The sequence below is a fragment of the Plasmopara halstedii genome, assembly GCF_900000015.1.
Source record: "Plasmopara halstedii genome assembly, contig: Scaffold_650, whole genome shotgun sequence".
Taxonomy (NCBI): domain Eukaryota; phylum Oomycota; class Peronosporomycetes; order Peronosporales; family Peronosporaceae; genus Plasmopara; species Plasmopara halstedii.
Window position 1 is genome coordinate 2722152 of NW_020187567.1, and position 23615 is coordinate 2745766.

The 23615-nt window shown below is 43.0% G+C and overlaps 8 protein-coding genes across 8 annotated transcripts; 3 read left to right on the forward strand and 5 right to left on the reverse strand.

The window, feature by feature from the left end:
- Positions 1 to 533: 533 nt before the first annotated feature.
- Positions 534 to 1040, reverse strand: PHALS_13171 (polyprotein; the record flags this gene model as incomplete). The annotated part of the gene is made up of 1 exon (XM_024728873.1): positions 534 to 1040. The coding sequence occupies one exon, from the start codon at positions 1038 to 1040 to the stop codon at positions 534 to 536; it is 507 nt and encodes a 168-aa protein (XP_024579307.1).
- Positions 1041 to 2817: 1777 nt separating this feature from the next.
- On the forward strand, positions 2818 to 3066 carry PHALS_13172 (uncharacterized protein; the record flags this gene model as incomplete). Its single annotated transcript, XM_024728874.1, has 2 exons — positions 2818 to 2838; positions 2923 to 3066. 2 exons carry the CDS (start codon positions 2818 to 2820, stop codon positions 3064 to 3066), a joined length of 165 nt encoding a protein of 54 aa, XP_024579308.1.
- Positions 3067 to 7340: 4274 nt separating this feature from the next.
- PHALS_13173 (Phox homologous domain) lies at positions 7341 to 8387 on the forward strand (the record flags this gene model as incomplete). The annotated part of the gene is made up of 1 exon (XM_024728875.1): positions 7341 to 8387. The coding sequence occupies one exon, from the start codon at positions 7341 to 7343 to the stop codon at positions 8385 to 8387; it is 1047 nt and encodes a 348-aa protein (XP_024579309.1).
- Positions 8388 to 8460: 73 nt separating this feature from the next.
- PHALS_13174 (Uncharacterized conserved protein) lies at positions 8461 to 9789 on the reverse strand (the record flags this gene model as incomplete). The annotated part of the gene is made up of 1 exon (XM_024728876.1): positions 8461 to 9789. One exon carries the CDS (start codon positions 9787 to 9789, stop codon positions 8461 to 8463), a length of 1329 nt encoding a protein of 442 aa, XP_024579310.1.
- Positions 9790 to 10127: 338 nt separating this feature from the next.
- On the reverse strand, positions 10128 to 11423 carry PHALS_13175 (Thioredoxin-like fold; the record flags this gene model as incomplete). Its single annotated transcript, XM_024728877.1, has 1 exon — positions 10128 to 11423. The coding sequence occupies one exon, from the start codon at positions 11421 to 11423 to the stop codon at positions 10128 to 10130; it is 1296 nt and encodes a 431-aa protein (XP_024579311.1).
- Positions 11424 to 11524: 101 nt separating this feature from the next.
- On the reverse strand, positions 11525 to 14266 carry PHALS_13176 (Uncharacterized conserved protein; the record flags this gene model as incomplete). The annotated part of the gene is made up of 2 exons (XM_024728878.1): positions 11525 to 13175; positions 13236 to 14266. The coding sequence occupies 2 exons, from the start codon at positions 14264 to 14266 to the stop codon at positions 11525 to 11527; spliced, it is 2682 nt and encodes an 893-aa protein (XP_024579312.1).
- Positions 14267 to 14582: 316 nt separating this feature from the next.
- PHALS_13177 (START domain-containing proteins involved in steroidogenesis/phosphatidylcholine transfer) lies at positions 14583 to 18312 on the forward strand (the record flags this gene model as incomplete). The annotated part of the gene is made up of 2 exons (XM_024728879.1): positions 14583 to 14703; positions 14768 to 18312. 2 exons carry the CDS (start codon positions 14583 to 14585, stop codon positions 18310 to 18312), a joined length of 3666 nt encoding a protein of 1221 aa, XP_024579313.1.
- A 2526-nt stretch (positions 18313 to 20838) lies between these two features.
- Positions 20839 to 23615, reverse strand: PHALS_13178 (tkl drk protein kinase; the record flags this gene model as incomplete). The annotated part of the gene is made up of 2 exons (XM_024728881.1): positions 20839 to 23509; positions 23563 to 23615. The coding sequence occupies 2 exons, from the start codon at positions 23613 to 23615 to the stop codon at positions 20839 to 20841; spliced, it is 2724 nt and encodes a 907-aa protein (XP_024579314.1).

Here is a 23615-nt window from a genome sequence, read left to right on the forward strand (position 1 = left end):
AACGGAAAATGCGCCACCGTCTGCTTTCCCGTCATGTAGCCACCGCATAAAGTCTTGACCTCTTGCTTGACAACTGGCATCCCAGTTGTTGCGCGCTGCGTCTTTGCATACGCGTCCTCAATGTGGTGCCCCATGCGAGCATGCCACAGCTTCCACTGATTCACTGACCCCTTGTACTCGACGAATCGCGCCATTTTTCTGCTAACAGTCCAACACGTAGGCCTTGCCGAGTCTATTTCCCGAGGCATCGCACTCGACTTGCCCCAGATAACACACGAATCCCGTTGGAACTCGACGCTCAACCCGCGTCCTGCCAACTTCTTCACCGACAGCAGTCGGCGATCGAGGCCAAGAATGTGGAGTACCTCCATCATCCGGATGCGCTTGCTGTCAATGCCCTACAAGCGCACCGACCCGTTTCCGCCACGCGCAGCTTCTTACCATCAGCGATGGTCACCTCGATGTTCGTGTTCACGACCTCATACCCAAAGAGGTCGTCCCGGTACGGCATCATGTGCGACGTCGCACCATTGTCAATCCTTGCCAACATCGAGTGCAGTATCAGCCATGGCACTGGTGACCTTGTTCGGGCAGTCCCGCTTCATGTGTCCGACCTGGTCACAACTAAAGCAGTTGCCCCAGAATTTGCCATTCTTCTTCGCGCCGTTGCTCTTGCGGTCGTTGTTTCTGTCGCGTTTGACAAACTTGCCGTTCTTGCCCCTGCCACCATCCGAGGTGACCTTCATCGCGCGCTCTGACATTATCTTCTTTTCCAGTCGCTTGTACTCCTCGAGCAACTTCTCCTTCACCTCGATCAGCGTGATGTCCTTAGAGTTCTCGATAATCGACGAAATTAACTCGAACTCGCTGGACAGGCTGCTCAGCAATATAACCAACTGACTAGCATCGTCCAGTGGCTCGCCGAGCGATTGGAAACCCACGATGAGCTCGTCGAATTTGTGGAGGTGCTTCGCCATCATCGTCCCTTCCTCCATCTTAAAGTCATGGAGTCGGCGAGTCATCATCACACGGTTGTGCATCGTGGTCCGGTTGTAGAACTCCTGCAGAGTTACCCACGCTTTAATCGCCGAGGTCTGGTGCTCCAACGACACAACCTGGGCGATTAAACCGAGTACCTACATGCCGTTTAGCAGCCACGCCTCCGTCACCTCTACTTTCGGCTTCACCGTCTGCACATGAGCCAGCAGTCCCTTCCTTGCCAGCGTCATGCGCATGGCGAACTCCCAGTGGAAGTAGTTGTCGCTTCCCAGAGAACTTCGGCCTTCTTCGTCGACATCGAGCCGGCGTCTTGTAGCTTGAGAGTCTTGTGCAGCTGTTAACCTGTTGAGTAGTGGAGGGTAAATGCCGAAGTGTATCAGTTGGCAGCTACACAATCTACCCTTCCTACATGTCCGTAGCTACCTTCCTGTGCGCCCTTCTTCTTCCCTTTGCCTCTGCAGCAGCCGCCCTCGAGCTTCTCCCTGCGACGCCTCGACAAGATGAAAGGCTGCGGGGGGAGTTTTGGGTGTGATCCAATCACATCCAGCACTCACTCCATTGTCTCCCAATCAGATCTTGCCATGCGTGAATCTCCGATCCAAGGCATCATTCGTCGAGTCAGCTACCTATCTTCGCCGAGCTCATGCGCGTGCCCCACGCGCCCACCAGACCATTGATCACCTTCACGTCATCAATCGATGAGTCCTTGACTCTCCCAGCTCTCATTACGCGGCGCCACTTCAACACACGTCCCTGTTAGAAAGGGCACAATCTGAGAGAGGGACAGCCGGTTGTGATAGGCCCAAAAATTCGCTAGAGGCCATTTCGCCTGGAATGGGATTCTACGCACAGGCCAAGTAACGGTCCAGAATCCATGCCGAAAGCTGGGACAAAGTCATCAGGCGTCCAGCGGTAAGGAGACTTTTTTATCTGTTTATAGCATGAAGACCATGCAAAGAAGATATGGCTGACTTTACATATTCACTTCTGCTTTTACCTTCTCCTACAGGGGGAACTTCAGCAGAATCTAACACCGACAACAAGGTTTCCGTGAAATAAGTTGGAGAAAATCAAGTATTTAGCAATCTTGGTATGACGACCGCCTTGAAGGAGAGCAGAAGTATCCGAGTTAAATAGTGAAGATAAGTGACTCGAGTCTCTCACAAATTTCACTGAAAGCATTAGGAGTTTGGAGGAGTCGTACAATCAATAGCGAAAAGACTCAGTCGAATACATCGTTTTTGAGCCCACCTTATGTGGAGTCATAGGATAAATGTTCGGGCATTCAATCGCACCCTGTAGCTTTAAACGTCACCTGCGAGAAATTTTGGTGCTAAATGATTGTCACACCATGTGATAATGCCTATTCAGAGAGCAACGGCGAGATTGCCGAAAGAGTGTCGTACGGAGCCCAAGGTGCAAGACCGAGTGTGGGAATCAATTTATGGTGTCAAGATGCACGACAACAAAAATCGAAATTAATGTATTTTGATGGAACATAGACTTAAATGTGGCTTCATGGAGCGAGACAAAGAGTTGGTTCTACAAGCTCGATTTGCAGTTAGGGTTTCACGATTTGCATGGAGCGAGGGAATTCACTCAAAAAATTCAATCGAAATTTGACCGGAACGGCACAACAATAATAGTACTGCCATGTTAAGTCGTAGTGGTTCGAAACCTCGTCTTTGGAGCATGTAATGTCTGTGGCAGAATTTACCAAACAAATTAATCTCAACTCAAAGCATAAATTGCCCACAGCACTGAAACGGGCCCATCGCAGACAGACGAGACGCTTTTTACATATGATCGCAGTCAGCTATGCTTATGGAGGAGAAGAAGGTTTGAGCTCTCATAATATCAATCAGACTGCGGATTCGAGCATGAGATTACCAATGTGATCTATATTGAATGTGCGCTGTATAGATTTTGTTTGGCACGCTAAACTTAGCACATTTTGCTCAATCTGCGGGGATTGGATTTGAGGGTCGTCACCCTGGTCGCGATCTGGCGAGCGGTTACATGAAAAACTCGGTTGGAAATACAAAGAACGAGACTTGCCACCTTTAAGAGATATGAAGGCTTAAAATATAGAAAAATGGAATATTTGTAGGCGGTTTGTTTCTCAGGATAGGCAGTCTGGAAAAGTCTGGTGATAGTAATTCCACAGACCCGGACATACAATGTGATATTTTTATAGTTTGTGCAGGTGTCTCGGGTTTGGGTGTTCCAACACGAACACCAAATATCATAAACCCCCGCATCAGAACTGTAGCTCATGGGTAAAATACGTGAAAATTAATTGACGCATATGTACGCTACATAGACGTACAAGGCAAATCTCCGGACAGAATATCCTAGTTAAAGGCATTGTTGCTCCAGCTTGAAGGGCTCAACGACACTAAGAGACCAACTTAAAACCATAAATGACTAATTTTATCGATCATCAGTCTGATTACTTTCTGGCCGAGACTAAATACGCGGTGGCCAACAATTTCTTTCAACACTGTTTGGTGGCCGCCAAACAGATTCTAATGGCAGGATTCACGTTTTATGTATCAATGAACATGCTAAATGCAAGACATTTGACATGTTTGCAAATCCACCTGCACTTAGTGACAGGTGAGTGAGAACAGTGATCAAGTAAGTAATGAAAGAGGTTTTATGCTTTTAATGGTTGTTGCTTGTGATTTACCGTTGATGTGTTAGCGTGACAAACATCATGAATAGGAGACGCACGTGAAGAGACCGAAATAAGTTCCGTCAATAGAGGATTCGACAAACAAGGTTTCGGTTCTGAGGTATATTGTTGTTTTTGGCCGACCGTGCGCTGCATACAAATAGTCCGAGAACAATGGGCTGGGTGGGCGAGAAATAGCCGCAATTGTCATCGAGAAAATGATTTTATCAAGAGATATAGTGTCTTCCTACCAAAAGACATGGTTGTGATTGTCACACAACATGTCGAGAATATCGGAACACTAAGCGACATCACTCACAAATAAAATTGTGTGAAAGCATGTGCTGAGCCTCAATGAGGTAGCAGGCAGCAGGGCCCAGCCCCAAAGAGCTCCGTGCTCTTGAACACGGAACATGTATGCAAGCCGGGCTTGCTGATCGTAAAAGCGACCGAAAAGAGCTTGATTTCGGCGCGTCGGGCATAATATTATGCCCGACGCTACACGTTTGAAGGAAGTCAGCTGTATCCTGAGATGCTGAAAGCGCGGTTGAGTGACACCGTCACTGTGCCGAGGGCTCCTGTGGACCTCGGTGTCAAGTTTCATTACTTCGATAGCGTTAAATGCTGCTTAGTCTAAGACTTGGATTCAAGGCATGATCTGATCCTTGGTAATGCATGGTTGGAACACCATGAGTCATGGATCGATTGGAGGTTGAAGACCTTGGATGCTAGGCGCACGTCTCCTGGTGGAGCTTTGGCGAGTCATGAACCCACCTCTGCTAGGAAGCAGAAGCGCTATTGACGCGAGCACTAGACCAGGACGGCCAATGTGCCGGACATCGGAGTATCCGAGATGTCGAACACCGATGGTGTATTGGACAAGAGTCCCGAGCATGACTCGCGGGCTGAACGTGGAGTGGCATGTAATCGCTCACGTTTCAAAGCAGTTGCTGCATACCAAGAGGCAGTCGAACGAAATCCGAGGCAACGAGGGCGAGGCCCTAGCGATGCGCGTGGAGTGGTACGTAATCCACTGAGCACTGCTCACGCTTCAAAGTAGTTGCTGCATGCCAAGAGTGGCATGGTCGGACGAGGTCCGAGGCATCTTGGGCAAGGCCCTTCAGATGCGCGTGGAGTAGCATGTTACGCACTGGACGAAGACTGGGAGATAGCAGCTCTTCGTCGGATGTTGTTAAGAACATCAAGGCTCCGATGGAGCAGGGAGTGATGACGCTGAGTGCGTGTTCGCACTTGTCTCGATGAGCCGTAAACTCCCTATAAAGAGGAGACGGCGATGCCATATGTTATCTGCAAGACGCAGGGCGTCGACACTGAACCAGGGTGTGTCTAATGTAGACGATAGCGCACAGCTATATACCCTTGTCAGCGATACGACGGGAGAAGAAGACGGCGATGTCACCCTCGAGGCCAACCCGCGGTGGATGTTCTTCTGAGCTGGATGCGATGTCCTTCGACGAGTTCGGCAAGGCCTTGAAGGCAGGCGACTTAAACGAGCTATTATAGACATTGGCTTGTCGTCGCTTCTGAATGAAGCTGTCCTGGAGGACACTAAGAGGGTGCTGAACGCACAAAGTTGATTGTCGATCCTGAAGAATCTTTCGGAGTCGTACTATCTTTTGGTTCAAGACGTCGTCTCCAAAGACCCGCCGTCGGTCCTACCTCCGGACCCAGGTGTGCGTCATGAGATCGACCTGGTTTCGGGAGCCGAATACTGATTAAACGCTAATGGCCCCTGACCAAGGTGGAGTGTTATGTCATTGACGCTTTTTTCCGTGCGAAACCCAACGCAGGAAAGGTGCGTGAGAGCAAGTCTCCCCATTCAACACCCACGTTTTGTGTCCGGAAGCAGAACGGCAAGTTGTGTATCGTTCTCGCTCGCAATAAGCTAAACGCTGCCACCATTCCGACAGAGACGCCAATCCCAAGAAAGCGAACAATATGGCTGGCTACTTAAATTACAGCGCACTCGACTTGGTCGATGGGTATTACCAATTGCTTATAAGAGCGAGTGATTATCCGCTGACAGAGGCGAGAACTCCGAGCGGGATGTTCTGGGAGTGGCTTATGATTCCCCAAGGCATCACCGGCAACATTAAACTGTCTTGTGACGCAATTGTTCAGGCCCCACCGGGCGTACGGTTAAACATACTTCGTCGGCATCTTCGTCCACAGTCGCGCGGGGTACGGGAAGACAGATGAGGAAAACCGCATCGTCCGTTTGAGAGCGATGTTCGGTTTCTTGCGCACAAATAAGTTGTATGCTAATGCAGATAAGTGCATCTTCGGCGCGGAGAAAAATGCTTTTTAAAGTGCTTCATTGGGAATCGTGGCCTTCGAGTGGATCCCGCTAAGGTTAAGGCCATTGTGGACTGACCAGTTCCAAAGAACCAAAAGAACTTGCGCAAGTGGCTTGGCCTCGCCAACTACTTGCACAAGTAGAGCGCAAAATATGCGGAAATGGCACGGTCATTGTTGAGAAGGATACGGAATGGAGCATCGGAAGGCTTTTAACAGGGTCAAAAACATCCTCCTTCATGCACCAATACTGGCGTTGTCAGACCCCGATCGTTGTATAGTGTCGTCTGTGACGCTTCGGACTATGAAGTATGCACTTGTCAAGTTCAGGGTGTACCTGCTTGGCTCAAAGCTGTTTGTGATCTGCACAGATCATGCGTCACTGCGCACCGCGACTCAGTCGCCTCACCTCTCGCAGATGTACAGGTAATCAATTAACTTGTGCTCAGTTATTACAGAGAATACAGTCTTTTCTCGACTAGGTAGTTGGATTATCGTACTCTCAACAGAATCTTTTCTAGTAAATGGCAACTTAGTTAGCATTAGAATAAACTTAAATTAATCTGATACTATATGCAGGTTACATGGTATACATAATTGTATCAATTGTACAAAATAATAAGGTTCTCGGACACAAAAATACGTACGTACCCCATTACAGTAACCCCCCATTTACAGTCGTCATACCCAAAATAATCTAACAGGTCAGAGGTCAGGGTAGATGGCTGGCTACATATGATGTTCGAGTAAATGATTTATCAATTGCGTTTGCTGGCTACTTTGAATCTAAACGTTAAACAAACGATTTTTTTCTTTCAAAAGACAAATATAGTGGTCAGTAACCCAACCTGCCTTTCCTACGATCAGATCTCTGTTTCCTAATGCTGTCATAATCATCATGTCCAACTTGACATGAGTATAGTAGATAGATATTACATCAAGCTATAGATCCGTTGGTGTTCGTATCCGTTACGTCTAGAGCGCAACGAGACGGCTGGTACCTTTGATTCATCAACTAAGTTCGTTTATTTCTTACCAGAAAATCTTTTCAAACAAACACTAGCGTTTCAAATCATCATCTAATGAATCCAACAATCCAAACGTGAGCTGACCGTATCATTTGAATCGTAGACTTCATGTTTTCTTTTTCAAACTGGCCTTGTCAACGCTATGAAACACCCTGTGTCAACAATACATTTTTCTTATTAATAGCCTTGTCATCGTCTGTCTGGCCAGTTGATGGCTAGAGAAAATATGCGATTACCCACCCACCTCCCACCTGTCGCATCACTGGCACTTCTCATTCGACTTTGTAGTCGAGTAGTGAGCATTTGTGATTTTTATCATTATGAGGCCAAGCGACGTCACATACGATTCCAATTCACCTCTTCATTCGACGACGTCAACTTTTTGCTCTTTTGATGAGATTTTACGACAATCTCACTTTCCTCTTGCTTCAATTCATCATAGAAAAAGTCGCGAAACTCTTTTATCTGGAAAAATTCCACGACTTCTTAAACGTTGTAGTTCATCTGCTCGCAATTTGTTGGCACGTGATCGAAGTCCTCGCATAGTAATTGAAGACAGACAGAATTCACGACGACATAGTTACGGCTCTCTACCTTCTGTTACGGAAAGATCCTCTACATCTCAATCTTTACGTAAACGCAAAGAAGTGGAAACAACTCGACAATCAAGTTCAATTGGATTTCGAGATGGAAGCGAAGATCTTCAACTCTTTCGTGACGAAGCTGAATATTCCGATTATTTACTTGCTCACGTCACGGGTCAACATTTCAATCGTTCGGAAGATGGTGTGATTTTTTATGAAGTCCAAGTTCATTTAAGCAAACAGCAATGGTGTATAGTGCATCGATTTTCCGAATTTCGTGCGTTACGATTACAATTGATTAAACATTTAAGTCGAAGCAAACGTCGTCGTCAACCTCATTGTCCCATTTGTGACAATGTACTCACTTCAATTGTCAATGGTGCTTTTCCTTCACGTAAAGTCTGGGGTTCGCATCTGTTTTCAAAATTAACGATTGAAATGGTTGAAAATGAAATCATTTGTGAACGTAAAGTTCGGTTTCAACAATTTGTAGTCATGTGTTTACTTACGATTCGAAGTCTCCGTCAACATCTTCGAGTATTACCTGACAATTCTTCCTGTGAAACTAGTGTCTTATTGCGTTTGATTGAAGAGTTTTTGGGCTTAAGTTTTGCTCGATATTTCGGATTTCTTACTGAACGTGGAATAGTTGATCAAACACCAAAGTGTCTATTACGAAAGAGATCATTGCGTCAACCGCGAACATTCCGAGCGTCATCTGACATCACTTTAGCTAATATGAATAGATTAGAAACTTATTTAGATTCGATCCACTTGCAATAATCGAAAGAAAATTTTTGACAATACGAAACATCTTTCATAAGACCAAGTCTAACACACATATATACAAACTACTTTAAGTAAATCGTTTGAAGAACAGACGTAATGGGGTCAAGCGATCGTAACGAAACATGTGTCTGGTAAATTTTATCTTGTTCGTAATGTCAGCTGGTTCGAGATCAATCTTTAACATCAATGGCACATGCTGAAGTTTTAGATTTGGATCTTCCGTAAATTCTGTTCGTTTCTCCCAATCCGTATACGAATCGGTCACCTCCACTCGAATCAATCGTGAATTCTTTGGAGCAAAAGAGTAAAATGCATACTCAAGTGGAAGTTCCGAGTATCGGCAGTACGGACACCAGGGACGTTTATTGTATTGAAATCGACCTGCTACCATCATAAGAAACGTCGACACTGGATTCATCTCTTCCTCAAACGCAGTCATTGTGTCCACAAATGCATCATATCCATTCACCGTGACAATCTCTTTATTCTGAACAGTTTCAACAGGAAAAAACGATTCAGGTGAACCGTTTTTAGCGAAAAGATACTTGACCAACTCAACATCATAAAGCGACGTTTGGACCAGCATTCCTGATGTACGACCACCACGACCTTCCCACTTTAGAATCGAAGGTACACTTACAATTTTCAAATCTCGATCATTGTAAAAATCGTTTTGATATTTCCAGTATTGCTTCGAGCCTGCATATATCGTCACGAGTTGATTATGTTCTGAAGATGTGGAAAACATTTCATAAACATTTTCTTTTCCTTTCACACAAATTTCAGACCAATCGTTTGCTTGAAAGTGTTCATCACTACATACGAAAAACAGAAAAAGCGCCTTCTGTGGATCATATTGATACTGTTTCAAAAACTTGATCGTATCAGCATATCCAGAGATCGTCCAGTTTGTCGGATTCAAAGGTTTTTTAGAAATCGATGGTACGATATCTTCGATCTCATCGTTCGATGTCTTAGACTTTAAAACTGCAGTAAAAGGTGGTCTACTCAAAGTCGAATTCACTGTAGAGGCTGTGATAGTCTTTATAGACGAAGCAATGGAATGCAAAGGTGAGACAGCAGCATCTGGAATCTGTTTCATTAACGTCACATTCTTAGGTTCATGTCCATTTTTTGACTCTATTGAATGTCCATTTTCATGTGTTTGTTCTTCATTTTTGTATTGCAAAGTCTTGTCAACGTCGAAAGCATCATCAAGATGTTTATGTACCGTGCGGAGATGACTGAGCTGCTCAGTGGATGCCAAGTATGAAAAGTCTCCAAATTGCCAAGAAATTAAAAAGGTGATGTACACGATAAAGAAACCACAAGTAAGAAGGTACCATACATTCACGCTAAGTCGCTTGGAATCACGTCTGTATCTTGATATTGCCATGATCGACGTAATGAAGAAATGAAACTTAATGTACGAACGTCGAAAGAGATAAAAGTGTACGACAACGATCCGACAATTCGTAAACCAAAGCGCTTTTACATTACAATACGTCACAGACTTTTATCTATACGACTACAAATCAAGAAAGAACTATGTTAAGACAAAGTGAGAGATATCCATCCAACAATCTCAAACAGACTTGTGATGTATTGTACCTTAATTTCAAAAGTGTAGTAATTTTTTCTTAAAGAATAGAAGTAAAACAAATATTCTCATCAAGATTATTCTTAAAAAAAATAAACAACAAGAATATAACAAAAAAACTCGTAATAATTCGTTTAAGTTTGAAAAAGTTCTTGTAACGTATCCGGATGATCAAATCGTCCATACACTCGATCAAAAGTAAATGTATGCGTGTGAGCATCTAATTCTGCTCGAAACATCCATGGAACACCACGAATTATCACGGAAGTCTCCGATTTCCATTCATTAACAGGTTTTTTCCATGTAGCATAAGAATTGACAGTCTCAACCTTAACTAAGCGAGATCCTGGAGGTGCAAAAGCATAAAATGCATACTCAACCGAGATCTCAGAATATCGACAATATGGACACCATGGACGTTCATTTCTTTCCAGTCGACCAGCAATAAAGTAGAAAAACATTGGACCATTTGGAACAGTTAGCAATGGATTTTCTCCTTTGGCAATTGTCTCAATATATTGTCGATACTTCTGATGACCTTTTAATAAAACAATTTCTTTCGATGCAATCTTTTCAGGTGCAAGAAGTGGATCCAAACTGTCTTCATTCTTAAACAGATATCGCAGTAATGGTTCGTAAAGAAGACTATCTTCAATAATCATACCAGTTGTCACACGCTTTGCACCAGGACGTCCTCCATGCCATTCCATTAAAGCAGGAATCATCTTCACTTTAAGATCCACATCATTGTAAAAGTTATTCGTTTTCGACCAATCTGTCTTTGATCCAGCGTAAATAGTCACCAATCGATTATGAGACGACGATTTCGCAAACACATCATATACTAATGCAGATGCATCCACACATACTTTTCGCCATTTCATTTGTTCTCCTTTCTCATCACCACATACAAAAAACAAAAAGAGTCGTTCATTGGAATCTTCAGAAATTGTATAATTAGCCAAATACTTCATTGCTGCAGTGTACCCAAAGATAATATCATGACGAGCTGCAAATGAAGAAGGTGATTTAATCATCACTTTTGAAGGTGGTGAAGCTTCTGGTACATTAGTAGCTCGTGGAGCTTCGGACTCATGAGTCAAAAGCTCCATCGTGTCAGGAATCGCTTGAGATGGATCAACAATGCGTAAATTTGGTTGTTTATGATTCATTTCTTCTGCTTGTGAAGAATCTACTCGCATCTCCTGTGGCTCGTCATTTTGTTTAATTGTCGATCGACTAACTGGCTTGGGAATATCTTCAGCATTTATGATATTAGCACGTAAATCTGCGTGGTTTGCAGAGGACCAGATCCACATTTGAATCATCAACATCAAGTACAATACAAAGGCAATGATTATCATTAAAATCCACCGCTGTCGACGAGAGATTGTGCCTGCATGACGATGTGCTTTCATTTTCAACCCCATTCTTATGATAATAATCGAGTCAGTCGTTTTCCCACGTTTTGTATAATTTGATTGGATAAAACTGTTTTGTTTCTTAAATCAATTTCTATACTGTGCTCCACTTAAAGTGGTGCAAATACTTGTTCCAAAGCTTCCAGGAGATAGAATTTCTTTTTAATATGTTCATACACGAGTGGATCGCCAAGTGTACGAGAGGAGACACGATAGAACCATGGAACACCTTTGATTGCGAGTTGTGGATCCACTTTAAACTCATTATCTGGGTTTCGCCATTCGCTACGATTGTCATAAGTCTCGATAAGTAGCAGCTTGGCATTAACTGGTGCATAAGCATAGAATGCATACTTAACAGGCAATTCAGATTGTCGACACCATGGACACCAGAGACGATTGTTATGTTCCAATCGACCAGATAAGACCATCATGAAGAGCGGATAGGAAAAGTTACTAGTGACATAAGAATCCACGTACGCTCGGTACGACGAATAGCCTCGCACGGTTATAATCTCCTTGCTTTCGACTTCTGGTTTAACTAATAGTTGATCTTCTTTATCAGTATTACGAAAGAGATAGCGAACAAACGGATCATATAGAATTGATACATCCACTAATACACCCCAAGTCGACCGTAAACTTCCAGGAGTACCACCATCCCATCGCATTAATGTCGGAACAGCTTTTAAACGAAGATCGTCATCGAAAGTAAAGTTGTTTCCATCCATCCAATCTTCGTAAGTGCCTGCATATATAGTCACAAGACGATTCGTTGATGGTGACTTGGAAAAGATCGAGTACACCTTTTCACGAGCTGTAGCGCAATTAGGATTCCAATCATCTTGATCACCATCGCGTGTACTGCATGTAAAAAACAAGAATAATTCTTCTTTTGAGTCAGCAGCTTTTGTGTAGTATTGCAGATATTCCAACGTAGCATTGTAGCCAACAATTTTATGATGTCGATTTTCAAATGGAATCCATGAACCGGATTGCTCGGAAATTTCCACTTTAAGTCGAGTCTTATCAAATGTTTTGCGATATTCAATTGGCCTGATGCGAGCAATTGGTAATGAAGAATACAGTGTACTAGCATTAGTAAACGACTCAGAAGAAGACGCGCTGGTATCAGAAATAGGAGCATGATGATTGACAACGTCAGACAACTCATCAACGTCATTCCAAGACTCATAGTGGTTATCAATCGTCTCTGTTTCTGACACCAATAGCACCACAGATTCATTCGTTGATCCTTCATCACTCGGCAATACTTTAACCACGTCATGAACCTCCGATGTTGGTACATCGCTAATCACTTTTTCATGTTCTTCTTCCACATTGAAATCTTTAAACGGTACTTCAGCTCTCGAAACTGGTACTGTTGCCACCGTACGAACATACGAGATGTCATTCGTATCAATTATCTTCATTCTATCTTCTTCTTCTTCGTATTCGATCTCGCTGGCCATTTCTTCCATAGTGTTGTCGCTATTGTCTTTAAAAACATTCGTGACATCCATTAAGTTATGACTCTCTTGAGTAAGATGCTTTGATTCCTTTTGCTCGCTATAAATTTGCATCCATGTAGTTGTATACACAGTAAAGATGCAGTAGATCACGATTAGCACTGAAGCTGTAACGAGCCAGAGATTACGTTGGAGCCACACGCGCACATTGCTATGATTATGACGACGTCGATCATACATGATCAAATTGCAAAACGTTTCTAAATCATGTCCAAAAATTAAGTTGCAATAACTACATAAGGTTATGTACTTCAAAAGCCAGTTTGATTACATTTCTATTTTATCAACCAACTAAATCGGTCTATTTTTAAAAAACGTCAACAATTTCTGTGTTTCGACATAATCAGGCATAAATTGAAACACATGGACCTTATTCGCAGGGAGGTCCTTCCGCACAAATCCAAGATAGGGAACACCCTGTAAAAGCGTCACTTTTTCTCGGAATTCAAGCTGTTTAAATGGATTTTCATTCTTCTTCCATTCTTTGTAGGAATTCGACACGACAATTCGAATCAGCACAGCATCATCTAATGCTGTATAGTTAAAATAATGCATCACAGCCACATCCGCTCGATCACAATATGGACACCACAAACGTCCATTAAAATCGTGATTTCCAGATACAAAGAATAAAAACAGAGGATGACTATGGTCATAAGTTCCCACATAATTTATCACTTCAGTTGGACTTGTCATTGTTAACACCTTGTTCTCATGTGGCTTACCAGCAAGTGGTTTATTCACTCGAAAAACATAATCCAACAGATCTGGATCGTTACAAAATGATTCCGTTAGCATTGTCGATGAATTGCCACCTCCTTCGTATCGCATAAGAGTCGGAATATGATCCAAATAAAAAAGTTGATTCTGTCGAAATTCATTCATGTAATCCGACCAATATGATTGTGGACCCACACGAATTTCGACAAGTTTTGACCCTCGTGGTGCACGATTAAAAGCATCCATTACAGGTTTTTTTGCACGTTCACAGTCTGGACACCAGTACTTGCCATTTTCGTCGGCATCACTCATGAATAAAATATACAAAGGACCTTGTTCGATATCATAATCACTTACAAACTTGTGTGCAGCTTCAAAACCTTGAAGATGCAGTATTGAGTGACCCAACACGCGATTACGCACGATCCCAACGTCTTTCGAGTCTTCAGAATCATTTACTGAACGAAGAGTGATACTTACCGTTACAAACTGGTACATATACGTTATCGAGAAGAACAACGTGATCGCCAGTGCTACCTGCATGAAGCGTAAGGGGCTAAATGTTCGCCCATCTTTCTTCTTACTGATCTCTTCTTTCTCCATTCTCTTGTGAGAAATTACTACTAAATACAATACCGGTAACGTAACCTTTTTGGATATATCAATTATACTATTTACTTTAAATTTTAATAGTTACCACATTTATGATAACTTGCAGGTCCAACCGTCCACTTTTTGTTGTCGCATGCCATGACAATTCCATTACAAAGCATGTAAAAAAGCGTGCTCGTTTCCCACTCCAACTTCCGACTCGTCGTAGTGAATCAATTAATAGACAAGTTGCGACGTTGTACCTGAAGCGTCATTAATTTGGATCACAAGTGAGCGACGGATCGAGTATTTTAGTGTCTCTCGTCTTATGAGTTCGTTCGAAGCTTCAAAGCCTGTACTGCCCACCTCACGTGGAGGACCAAATGGCAAGCGTCCGCCACTCACACATCGGTGTTCCGACCCTGAGTTTAGTGACTCAGAACTAGATGGTACATTGTGCATTTTTTCAATGCCACTTTTTTCATCGTTTTGTGCTCATTTTTGTGTCTTTAGATGCTGTGGATATGGGTGAAACTGCCATGTGGGCTAATTTAAATGAAGCCATTTATACTGATAAGAATCTTGAAGTATTTCGACCAACTCAAGAAGAGTCAAGTTTACCCATTTATTGCTCAAAAGGGTGGTTCCCTTTTTCAGCGGATACACTATTTAATACACTCTTGGATATCCGCTATCGTGAATTATGGGATCATAATGTGGATGAAGTGTATGTAGTCGAACATCAGCATGAAAGTGATGTCATGTATTGTGCTTTTAAACTTCCATGGCCATTAGCAAATCGTGATTACGTTTATCGACGTCGTGTCAAGTTTTATCCACTTCAAAATGCTTTTGTTATTCTTTATCAAGCTGCACATCATATCGATGTACCTGTTTCATCCACTCGTACACGAGTTGAAACGTGTCGATTACGATTGTGTATTCGAAATTTAGCAAGTTCTCATGAATCTTGTGACTTTTATTTGGAATATGAAGATGATACAAACTTTAGTCTTCCAAATTATCTCATCAATCTCTTACTTCGTACAATGTTACCATCATTTATGACGAAACTTCACAAAGCTTGTAGTGGATATGCAGCTTTCTTTCACTCAATCAAGAATAATGAGAATGAAAGTATGCCGTCTCAAGTTATACGTGAACGTGCTGAAACTCCAACTCTCGTCATTGAATCGATCGATCCAAGTGACAAGAAAAATGTCATTCGAGCTTCTGCTACAGAAGAACGAAAACCTGTGCGAATGCAGAAGCAGTCACGAAACTCGTTTTTCTCTCGACGTACGACAAGTACAAATAGTACACAAAGTGTCAATGGTATTGAAAATCTGAGTCGATTGAGTGATGACTATGGAGATATGCGTCGAAGTGAAGTATCAACTGATCAAAGTTCTCGATCAACTTTGATTCGTCACTCAATTAATTTTAATGATGGATATCTTCACCATTCGTCTTCAGCTTATAATCTTGAATCTCAATTCACGAACACACCTTCAGAGGTTTCTCGTGTGAGTTCGATAGACTCTGCACAAACAGCACCTCTTGATAAAGACGAAACTTTACTGCCATTAGATGATGATTTTAGTATGAAATTTCGTAAACAAAAGATTGGATTACACTTGGAAATGGATCTGTATTCTAACAAAATTATCGTTGCGTATTGTGAAAAACACAGTGAAGCAGCAGGAAGTGGAAATCGCATTGAAATTGGATATCTTGTGACATCAGTCAATGGTATCTCTGTGACAGATTGGAATTCAACGAATGTATTTAGTGAGATTCAGCGAGCTAAACGACCTCTAACTTTAGGTTTTAGTTCCCCAGATCGTGAAGCTTTACTGGGTTATCATCACTATCACGAACCTCAAAACATTGTACGGTGCTTTATTACTCGAGCAAATAATATATTGAGTTTGTTACGTCCATTTGATAAAGACGAAGGAAGAAGTGCAATGCTTTATCGTGATTTTGTTGCGTCTGCTGCCAAATCGATATTTGATAGCAGTCATTCAGAGATTTTATCTTCCGAACAAACGACATTAACGTCTCGATCTTCTACGTCGTTGTCACATGTTGATACCGAACGGGTGCTAGTGCCTGCAGGCTATTTGGTTTACAAAATTAATGACTTGCATGTTCGAAACGTACCATTTACTGAAATCGCTCTTTTGTTGGAAAGAAGTCGTGATCAATGTATCGTTACGTTTAAAGCTGCAATGTTAATTGTAGGAAACAAACAACGATCTTTAAAAGGTAGACACCATTTATCTCGTCGTTTTCCAGGTATTTTTCGAAAGAAACGTCGAACATCTGATACAAACATAGTAGCAATCAAGAGCTTGACTACGCCGACAGATAATACGAGCGATACACAAAATGATCAAACAAAGTTGGAGACTTGTGAATTGACAGATTATTCCTCGGTTACAGTCACAGTAGATAACGTCGATTGGGTGTGGCAACAAGTGTTGAAGCTTAAAACGACGGAGCGAGTTTTCTCTGCCGGGTTACTTATCGATCGACTTGAAGCTTTTCTAGCTGATACAAATAACGATACGATTGTTGTAGCTCGAATGAAGCAAACAATGGATGAGAAACAAAAACTGGTTGATTATATTCAAGAACGACGAGAACGAGGTGTGAAAGCACTTGAAGAATTTAACAATACGAAAAAAGATAATGACTGGCAGTTTGGACAAACAATGTTAGGAGTGACTACATCTTGGAAACCAGATGAAGATGGTTCTGTATGGATTAAACTTGAAGGTCTTGTGGATGGTGTGGATATTTTTCATACGATTTCGGTCATTCGGGAAGTCGATCTTTATAGTGTATGGATTCCATTTTGCTCTCAATCTCTTTTGTTACAAGAAATGGGTCATGTGGAACTTGCAGCGTATTTAGCAATCTCATCCCCTTTCTTACAACGAGATGCTATCATTCGAGCATTTGGGATTAATGCTGTTTATGAACATCGTTGTCTTTTGCTATTAGGAGGATCTGTGGATGTGTCAACAATCACAACTTCTGTGTCTATTCCAACGTTACAAGGATGGAGTGCAGGTCGCATGGAGATAAAAGGATTTCGTGCACTAATTGAACCTCTTACACGTACGCAAGCACGTACGTGTATCATTGCAAATCTTGATCCCAAATGTGCCATTCCAAAAGCTATGCTGAACTTTGGTATTAAAAAGATGGCAGGGATTCTACTCTATTTGATTCGCAAAGAAGCTGAAAAGATTGAACTTGACTTGAAGAGTTCAAAAGCAAGTGCTGGGAATGAACATCTTTGTCGAATTACAAACGATCCGAGTGGATTTTATACATGGCTTCGACCTATTGTCGACAAGTTTTTTCTCGATCAAGTTGAAAAGAAATCACTCGATTCAACTTCATTAACTTTGGACGCGACGTTAGAATGGACAACTGACTCTGATGAACCTTCCGTGAAAGATACTCGACGCAAAAGTACAAAAAGTATCAGTCCACGACCAACAAAACGACGTAGCACACGAATTTCTCCATTACAACGTGATGGAATTCGGGTATCTCTACCCAAGAAACGCTCAATTGAGTCGCCATTATTGATTAACTCACACTGGAGTGATTACTTGTATAAAATCATCATTTGGCCGTATGTTCTCGTCTTTCTCTTTGCGACAATATCGACAGATCTTTCGGTACTATCTGCATATGGACTCAAACTCATCTTCACGTGCTCCTGTACATTTTTAGCTGTTCCTGGTGCATTTTCTCCAACAATTCGAAATCGAAAACGAAAACATTACGAATTCCAACCACTTTGTCGACAATATGTTGTATTGGCTGCAATTTTTGATGTCTTGACCTCGTATGGTATTCGAATTTGGGTCCACTGGATCCAGTGTTATGTCGGTGCGATGTTATATGGCACAAGTACATTTAAGCGCTCAACAAGTGAAATTTATGAATCGGAGCATTTTATGATGATTTTATGTTGCTTTATCTATGCGAGTGCGATTGTTGGTATGCAGATACATGTAGCAGTTCATATGTAAAATGGACTGCTATTAAAACCAATGGTAATTTAAAATTACTTTTTATCTCTTCAGGTGCTTGAGCCTTTATGTTTGCTGTCGTGAATTGATTCCATTTCGATGTCTTGATGAAGTCTAGACACTGAAAATCAGACCGTTTTTGCATTGTTTGGATCATGTCATCGACAGCTTCATGATTTCTAATCTAATAATCAACAAACGGGACTGTGTGACTTACGATGCTTGTCTTTATACTTGACCAAATGTAACAAGGTTACACGTACCCTTGTATGATAAGCGGGTCGCACAAAATGGTGTGACCAACCGTAGATAGTTGTAGATTACACAAGTTGGTGTTATCACACAGTGGTGTGGCTACACCGTAACAAGAAGCCGCTACTGCCAGTACTTATGCATATTAATTGGCGGCTCTGCCGCAAATAAAACAAATAACTACAGTTTGCCTTGTAAGGTTTTGGGTACTCTTGGAGGTAGCGGATTGCGATCCGCTACAGTCGTACTAGTTCTTGTATAAAACGTGGATCGGTGACCTTATCTTAGCTTCTTCTAAGCAGAGCTACGGCAGCCCCGCTGCACTGTTTTCCACCATAGTGATTTAAAGGCGGAAGTTTTGCCAAGTGTATGCATCAACGATGCCGTAGCGATCTTGCTGAAGTGAATATCTACCTTCATGGAGTTTCGGAGTGGAGGCAACCCTACAACTTCAACAGGAACTGGTAATACCCCCGGTGAGGTCACGGGCCTTTAATCCACTACACATGGGAACAAGTCAATGAGCATATACGATGGAGAGCAATGCTCATGCGGCTTGAATTCGTGATATTTCTCTGTTGTGGTGGCCTATCGATTCTCCGAGAGTCTTGAAGTATATCCGTCACAGGTGTACCTTCTGTCAGACACGCCTAATGCCCTCATTGAAGAGTAGAGACGTTGTTTTGTAGATGTGCTTTCGGCTGCTAACTAATATGGCATTAGTATTGATGCCATACCTCGCAGTATTAAGCTCGTATGTGATTCTGACTCTACACGTAACTGCTACTTTTTGTCATGGTCGGAGACGCAAAATCACATGATGCGACAGGATTTTTCGAAGACTTTTGGATAGCCATAGACATAGTGAATTTTTGTTAGTAAAACTCTAAATGATCCCCGAATATTGGTGTAGACACTGTAGCCCACGAGTCTACCGACAGGAACAACGACCGTAGTGCAAATGGTAGTTTCAAAAGCGAGCGCAAGAAGATACTCTCTCTTTTGCTTTGGCCATCCACACGTCGCTGCACGTTACGGAGGAGAAGCCGAAGCTATTTATGATATCGACGAAACGATTTGACAAATTATGGACCGATTTGGTTTCTCGTTCCGCCGCAAGACTTATTTTACTATGTTTGCAGACGAGATGCTCATTGCGCGATTAGTTTCCTAGATGCGGTACTTGAACGGTGCGTCGCCCAGTATATCCCGCGAGAAGACCACACTCGTGGGTAAGAGAGCGATCTACCACGAGGACATGAGAGCCATGACCGTCGATCACACCGGTGCACGGCATGTCGTAGTTCCCGTCGACGTGAACTCCTCCGATGCGCATCACTGTCAACTTTGCCGTGACAGCCAGTGCAATTATGTTATTCCCGTTCTCGTCTAGAAAAACAAGCCGGCCGGATTGTTCTAGAATATTAATGGTGTGTACGTCGCACCAGCCGCGAAAATCGGTTGACAGCGCGTTGTTTTAGCGGTGAATTGATCTTCATTTCCCTCTGCTCGACACCAGTGAGAAATGAGTTCTCGTTTTGGACTTGATGAGATTGTACATCTTTAAAGTGGTCAAGGACTCGAGTCAGACGCGCTAGATAGGAATGTGTGTTGCTCCTGGCGGACTCACACCCTATGTAGCGGGGCTGCCGTAGCTCTCTGCTCGGAGGAAGTCGAGCTAAGGTCACCGAACTTACGTTCTATATCAGAACCAGTACTAGTGTAGCGGATCGCAATCTGCTACCTCCAAGAGTACCCAAAACCTTACACAAGGCAAGTATACTCTTTCACTCAAAATAAAACTGTATTTATTTGTTTATTTGCGACAGAGCCGCCTATATCTAAAACCTTAGGTTTTCCAGGTCAAAAAGTAAAACATAAGTAATGTGCATAAGTACTGCTTGTTACGGTGTAGCCACACCATTGTGTAATTACACCGTCTTGTGTAATCGACACCTTTGTACGGTCACACCATCTTTTGCTACCCTTTTATACCAGGGTACGTGTAACCCCGTTACACCCTACCTGCAGGTAATTATATCGCTACCTCAAGAAGGGCCCAAGGACATTCTGAGTGCTGATACCAACGTTTGAAGCAGAGCGAACAAGTCTCGTATACAAAGTTTGTCGCCCTCCTGAGTTGGAAGTTGGTAGAATTGAAAGGGTCGAGTACAGTATTTGCCCATTTATCACAGCAAAATAAATAAATACATAGAAATGCTCTATTTGACAAATTTGATAAGTAGTTTAACATAATATTACAATTCATGACTGCTAAAGACTTTGACGCTCTTGACATCGTCGAAGCAGAACGCGGCGTTCAAGCTCCGGTTGAGCTGCTGCTTGACCTTCAATTTCAAGTCTCACAGGCCCTTGCAACCGAGAGAGGACTTGCAAAAAGGTCGGTCGATGTCGAGGAACATCGTGAAGACATGCTTCAATAAGCTTGCGTCGTTCAGGGTGGCACGTCGAAGGTAATGAAGGCCGTAGCCCTTTATGTGCTACGCGCATAAGCACTTTTAATCCTGTCTCTTCCTGGTCGTGATATGGAGTTCGTCGCGTCTCGAGTTCTGTTAAAACGATTCCAAATGAATAAACGTCAGCTTCCGGTCCATATCGCTCACTGCGAATGATTTCAGGAGCGAGCCAGAATGGCGTACCCACGAGAGTTGTGAGAGCATCAACACCTTTCTTGTACCGACGACTCAGTCCAAAATCTCCCACTTTGCACCCATACGTGGCCGAACAGAGAATATTGACACTTTTCAAGTCGCGATGCACGACTGGCCGTTCCTGGGAGTGCAAATAGAGCATTCCCTGCACAGCATCCACAGCCATTTTTAACAGCGGATCTGCCCACGTAAAGTTCTTGCCCAGTCCTGAATGCAACACACTATGCATATCTCCATTCTCAAGATATTCCATCACTATACAAAGGTTTGAGGCATTGTCCCAACTGGCACCGATGAATTGCACGATATTCGGGTGTCGCAAGCACGACATGAGTTCAATTTCATCACGAAAACTCGCCAGTGCACTATCCTCATTCCAAGCATCTCGCTGTCCATGTCGATTCCGACCATTGTTTGTTTCCACAATGTGTTCACGACGCATACGCTTGCAGACCACAACAGTTCCAAAGTACCGTGCTTTGATCACGTCGCCCATAGATCCGCGGCCAATGGCTTGCAGGAAGGTGAGATCTGCAAACGGAATGTGTACCATTTCAAGGTGCTGCATCTCGGGTGCAGCGAGTACTCTAGCCACAGCACGTTCTTCGTCTGCGCGAGCCGTATCATTCTGCAGAGCAGCTTCTGCTTGTTTTAAAGACGATTTAAGACTCTCATTTTCTTTTTCGACGAGAAAATTGGATAAAAACGATCTGCGATTTGTACGATCTGTCGAATAGGATAAAATGAGAAACAACACAACTGCTGTTCCATAGCTGAAAGTCATGAGCCACTGCAATTGAAATCCGAACGCAGTAACAACGATAGCGTATGTAGTGGCGGCAGTGACAGCCACAACCACGACTTGGACGAACTCCAAACGTATTGAGATCACGAACAAAAAACTGAAAAGCGATTCAAAAGTTATGAGTGTCTGGACTAGTGCATCAGAGGAGATGTGAGTCACACTAATAGCCAGATTCATCTGCTCGTCCCTCAAATACGCAAGAGCAAAATCTACTGTTATGTTGGACAAAGCCTCTTCGTTTGAGTTCATTTTCAAACCGGCGAATGCCAACGTGAGTTCCGAGTTTGAAGCATCGCATGTGAGATGGTCATGCACGATCGTTAAATAAGAACTGGTAGCCAAACGACTGGCGTCTGCTAGCCATATTTGAAATGTCAAGTTAAATAAGATGATAATAAGGCAAACCCAGCTACGCCACCGCGTTTGAAAAGGATTGGACTTGTTTGGAAGCGCAGCGAATGGAAGCGCAATCAAGATGTAGACCCACTGTAAAAACGTCGGCAATGAACTATATGATAAAATAAATTGTTTCATACCAGTAAACTTCGAGCCTGGAAGAACATAGAAAATAAGATTTACAAACAAATGGACAGACATCCATAGTGCCACATGCCAGCGAGCACGTCTGAACCAGAAGATTGCTGTAAAATCTTGGTACAACGTCTCAAGCTTCAGATCCAAAAAATATCTTGTGTACTTGTTAAAAACCTGTTGATCGGGTCTCACTAGCACTGCATCAATGTATCGCACAGTCGCGTCATCTACATCCAAGAGCGTTGATCCTTTGCCATCATTACTAGTAGATCTCCCACGAGTATTTTCTTGTCGCCGTTGCCTTCTTTCTAATCGTTCTCTTCTCCGTGCATTTCGATCATCATCGCGTCGATAGTCTTCAGCGCTAAACAAGTCTGCATGTCTTGTCCCTGCAGATGAAGACGATCCGGATACGACAGCAAGCGGAGGCGTGACAAAGCTAACGCGCTTTAAGCCACTGCGGGTTCGTCTCCTGTCTTCACGTTTTGGTGAAAGAGAGAAGTAAGAATGTAACGCCGATTCCTGATTCCGCTGTATTTCATCGCACTGTACAACCCCAGGCTGTTGAATGCAGCGAAGCTCTACGTTGTCGCTAGCAATCAGCGCATTCGACATCATTGGTGACACACTGCTATCTGTCTCTGAAGACCCACGAGGAGCTGCAGTACCTGCTTCTGCTCGATTTTTCCGACGTAAGACTTTTTCATATACGTGCTTCATCCTATGTTTGGCATCTTGTTCTTCGCGGCCTTGAAGATAAGACGATGCCGTTTGTGCTGGAGGAGCAAGCACAGCTTCTGCTACTCCTTCAGAGCTTCGTGGATGGTGTCTGAATATAGGTGATACAGATAACGATGTGATGTGGACTGTACTTTGGACATAAGACTCGTCGGCTTCTTCCTGTTGCCGGTGACCAACCTGAAGATCACTCTTCCTAGCCATTATGATGGTAAACTGAATGTAGCCAATAGAACAACAAAGTCTTACTCTTTTTGATTGAACCAATCATCGAAGACTCTGTAGACATCGACCAATAACAT